Source organism: Pteropus vampyrus, unplaced genomic scaffold, assembly GCF_000151845.1.
Source record: "Pteropus vampyrus isolate Shadow unplaced genomic scaffold, Pvam_2.0 Scaffold65, whole genome shotgun sequence".
Lineage (NCBI taxonomy): Eukaryota > Metazoa > Chordata > Mammalia > Chiroptera > Pteropodidae > Pteropus > Pteropus vampyrus.
In genome coordinates this window covers 168155-173122 of record NW_011888846.1, presented here as the reverse complement: position 1 = coordinate 173122, position 4968 = coordinate 168155, and the positions used below count along the sequence as shown (strand labels likewise).

At 40.7% G+C, this 4968-nt stretch overlaps 1 protein-coding gene across 2 annotated transcripts in view; it reads left to right on the top strand.

The window, feature by feature from the left end:
• Positions 1-4968, top strand: part of LAMC1 (laminin subunit gamma 1) — a 116156-nt gene that overhangs the window by 102488 nt on the left and 8700 nt on the right. For both annotated transcript variants that reach the window (XM_011361201.2, XM_023531232.1), the window contains 4 exons: positions 1178-1315; positions 1879-2023; positions 3039-3188; positions 3412-3526. In XM_011361201.2, the coding sequence (XP_011359503.1) occupies positions 1178-1315; positions 1879-2023; positions 3039-3188; positions 3412-3526 (548 nt within the window). The remainder of the gene's footprint in view (positions 1-1177; positions 1316-1878; positions 2024-3038; positions 3189-3411; positions 3527-4968) is intronic.

Genomic DNA, 4968 nt, shown 5'->3' with positions numbered 1-4968 from the left:
TTTTTTTTTTTTTTTATTAAGTGTAAGGTAATTTCTTAAGAAGACTTTAAATTATTGAGGGCCTCAAGTTAAAAAATTTTTTTTAAAATAAAATTGCTAGAATGCAGGCTCCGTGAAGATAGGCATTCCTGTGTGTTTCGTTCAGTGCTCAAGTCCCAATGCCTAAAATGTCTGGCATGTAGTAAATAGTCAATAAAATGTTTGTTGAATGCATTGCGGGACAGATTGTCAGCCACATGGGTATGGGGTGCTTAAGTAAGCCCGATGTTGGAGTTTTGGCCTCCGTGTCCAGAGCAGTTATGTTGGCTTCTTGCTTTAACATGTGCTCTCTTTCTATTCTTTGTAAATGTGAAAGTGTGACCTGTGTAATTGAGTTCATAGATCATTCACGATTTCATAGTTGGATCTTCTGATTAAAAGAGACAGCTGGAAACATTATGGAACGCTCCCAAGAAAATTAGGTCTGGAGATCAGTTAATTCTGCTGCACTTCATATGTGAATTTCGAAGGAAAGTTTATTACACCAGAAAGAATGGTCCCATTACAGTGCGACAATGTAATATGAAATTTTACAGCTAAAAAACAAAAAACAAAAAACAAAAAAAAAACAGTTGCCCAGCTAAAATGCATTATTTGGCTGGAGTCCTTGTTGATATGTTTCTGACCATTTGAGTTGCTTTTCCTGGTCTGTAATTAGGTCGCATGTGAGAAATCTGAATAGTCAAAGCTATTTCAAGACTGTGTAGGAACTGAACTGAATTGGAGTAGTGATTAAAAAAATTAGGTCTGGGATTTGTGTTTCTGAGTAGATAAATGAATTCTTGCTAGCACACATGGTTTTATATATAAACCACTCGTAAATAATTATAAGTAATGTTTTGAAGAAATATAAATATTTGCTTCTATAAATTTTATGTCATTAATTTTCTTGGAAACTCATTTTCTCAGGTTTCAGAATGCTATTTATAAACTCAGGCCCACTGGAATGATTGCAAAATTCCAAAATTATAAGATTTTCCAATATTTGTAAAACTGCACACGTGCACATGCACACACACACACACAAACACACACACACACACACACACACAATAAAGTAAGCTTTACCTAAATTCTCCTTCTTTCTCTACTACATGGTTCTGTTTCATGGTTTATTTTTTTTTTATATGTTGTACAGCCATAAACAAGAAGCCGATGACATTGTACGAGTGGCAAAAACAGCCAATGACACATCAACTGAGGCGTATAATCTGCTCTTGAGGACACTGGCAGGAGAAAATCAAACAGCATTTGAAATTGAAGAGCTTAATAGAAAGTGAGTGTAATTTAAATGTGGCTTATAGCCCTTCAGTTGTTCTCGTAAATAACACCAGTTCAATGAAAAATTAAATGCTGGCGGGTCCAGGGCATGCGTTCATGCAGTGGGATTTCTGTTGGTGATGATGCTTTCGAAATGGTACGGTAATTAAGCAGGGGATATAGAGCCAAAGAGATTTTATTTGATCCAATTACTGTAACTGCAGAGAAAGGTAACAAGACCAGCCATCATACTTAAAATTCTGCATAAATGAAAACGGAAAAGAAAAAACAGTCATCACATAGAGAAAATATACCTGAGCTACAAATACTTAAAAGGTGTCTGAAATAAAGTATCAGGTAAACCATATGTTGTAAATAGAAGTGATGCGATGAAACATAGATTTCCGTGACGTTAGTGTTAAATAGTAGCATTTTAATCTAGCATTTTATTTGTAGTTTTGGAAATCTTGTCACAGTGATTTAAACGAGAATGAATCTGGTTAATATTAAGATGCCAAAAGCAACTGAGTTTTTTTTTTTTTTTTCTTTTTCCATTAAATCACATCTCTTGTTCGGTAGGTATGAACAAGCAAAGAACATCTCACAGGATCTGGAGAAGCAAGCTGCCCAGGTGCATGAGGAGGCCAAAAGGGCTGGTGACAAAGCTGTGGAGATCTATGCCAGCGTTGCTCAGCTGACGCCTGTGGACTCGGAAGCCCTGGAGGTACGGGGCCGACGGCCTGTATGCACAGGGCTTCGCTTGTCACTGCCATCCCCCATCCACAGCCTCCGCCCTCACCCCCCAAGCGCACACACACCCCTCACAGTCGGGGTAAGAGCTATTCTGGTCACCCTGCCCCTGTCACCGGGACCAATCTCCGCTCTCCTCCAGCTGACTCACTGGTGATGTTGAGTTCTGTTTTAGCTACGTTAATAGAACTCACTGGGGTAAAGAATCTCGTGATTATAAACAGTAAATAGCAGAGACTGCTTTAGTGATATGAGTAGTCACTCCTAAATCTTTAATATCAAACCAAGTTATAGTGTATGCGGATTAGTTAAAGCAGAGTACAGCCAGACCGTTACTACAGGCACTACCTGCTTGAGAATGAGAGAGATGTGAAGGAGAGTGGTTTCAATGCAAGAACTGCATCAGGATGCTCTGGGGCAGCTCAACTGTTTTGGGATCGGTAGTATTTGATTTCACCTGTACTCTAATCATGCCTCTTCATTTCAGGCTCTGTATAAATGGCGTATTTTTTGCATTAAACTTGAAACATTTTGTAAGTCACTTTGTACATCTAAGGCATTGACTTGATTTTTACCATAAAGGTATAGGTCTCTTCAGGCATGTACATACTGTGCAATTCCACATATAGGTAATTTGAAAGTAGGCAGACTAATCTATGATGATAAAAATGGCAGCTGCATTGTTTGAAAGATGGGTGTGGAAATTGAGTGGAAAGAGATACAAGGGAACTTCCCAGGGTGGATGTATTCTGTATCGTGATTGGGGCGTTAGTTACAGGTAAATGTATTTATCCAGACTCATCAAACTAAGCATTTTGCATTTCACTGTGTATAAAGTATACCTCATTTTTTAAAATACGGTCGATAATATCTTAACGTGTGCTGTTCTTTTAAAACTATCTATTAAGTATTACAGAGTTACTAAGGCTACTTTTCCATCAGTTTAATTGTTTTGTCTAAAATTTAGTGATCTTACTTGCTTTTCACAGAATGAGGCAAATAAAATAAAGAAGGAGGCTGAGGATCTCGAGCACCTGATTGACCAGAAGCTGAAGGATTATGAGGACCTCAGAGAGGACATGAGAGGGAAGGAACTCGAAGTAAAGAACCTTCTGGAGAAAGGAAAGACCGAGCAACAGGTTGGTTTGATTCGCAGACTGCTTCACTTCTCGGGGCAGAGTTTGAAACGGCCCAGGCGTAAGCTGTGTCACCGCAGTCGGCAGAGCAGGGCCTTAGGCAGACGCCCAGCCTGAGCCTGCTGGGTGCTGACCAGCCTCAGGGGGGTACCGGAGGCACCTGGTCTGTGAGGAGAGCGGGCCTTCACCGTGGAGGGCTGTCCCCTTACCTGCCACGTGTTTGCAGACTGCCGACCAGCTCCTAGCCCGCGCCGATGCTGCCAAGGCTCTTGCGGAAGAAGCTGCCAAAAAGGGACGAAACACCTTACAAGAGGCCAATGACATCCTCAACAACCTGAAAGGTACGAGAGGGTCAGGTAACGGGGTGACACAGCATGCTGCCTCCACAAGGGCGAGTGCCTGCTTTCTTTTCTTTTCTTTTCTTTTTTTTTTTATGAGACTCTGAACATCCACAGAATGAAAGATAACGTAGTCGTCCCCCCTTGTCTGTGGGGGATACTTTCCAGGACCCCCAGTGAACGCCTGAAACCATGCGTAGTACCAAACCCTAGATATGCCATGTTTTTTCCTGTACATACCTGTGATAAAGTTAACTTATAAGTTAGGCACAGTAAGAGATTAACAACAATAACTCATAATAAAATAAAATGATTATAACAATATGCTGTGATAAAAGGAATCGAATATGGTCTCTCTCTCAAAATATCTTATCGTGTTGTGCATCCAGTGTGGGTGCACTGGACGAAGGGACGATCCCCCAGTGAGGACGGAGTGGGGACAGTGCAAGCTTTCATCACACTGCTCTGAATGGCGCGCACTTTAGAACTTATGAATTGTTCGTTTCTGGAAATTCCCATTTAGTATTTTCAGACCATGGTAAACTGGGTAACAAACCACAGAAAGGGAAACCACAGATAAGGGGAGAAGATTGTGGTAAAATAAATTCCATATCAAACGGATTCCACATTTAAGATTTTTATTACACTTACTTCAGCCCCCAGTGCCTACCTTACTCTTCTTATGAAGTATTTCAAAGAAAAATCCCAGAGCGCATGTCATCTTACCCCTGCATACCTCGTTATGAAAACTAAAAAAAAAAGGGCGGGGCATGTTCTTCTGTTAGGATAACTTACGTAATCAAAATATGCCTGTTTCGCTGATTTATGTTGGTAAATGGAGATTATCTTTAATTTTCTTCTGCATCTCAATCTTTGTGTTTTCTTTCCTCATCCAGATAAAAAAAAAAAAAAAAAGAAATGTGCTCAATTCACTGTTTAGTTTTGGACTCACCTCTGATAAAATGCCATAGGTTCTATAAATATGGAGCTTTATAAAATAATGGTCGAATGTAGGGTCCTAGTGTCAGTGGGATCGGGTTAGAATCCACCCCTTACTGTGACTCCTTGGAGGAATTATCTACCTCTAGAATCCTCAACTTTCTCACATATAAAAGTGATAACAATGCCTGCCTGCATCACGGCCACATACAACTCCCACCTCAGTACCTAACCTGTAGTGAACACTAAGGAAACTGCACCTTGTAAGATTGGTTGAGCTGGCAGTGACGTCATACTCAACACTCTGCATGAAAATGAAGTTTTCAAGTAACTTTTCTGCTTTCCAGAAACAGATGTTCCTTCCATCTAGACCTCTGTGCTCCGTTCTTCCCAGACGTCAGTCCATGCTGTTTGTTATTCCTCCCCACCACCCCACCGCCCCGACTTTAACAAAACTCATTAAACAAAATCCGGTCGCAGCCTCTGCCAGGCTCCCTTCTGGCTCG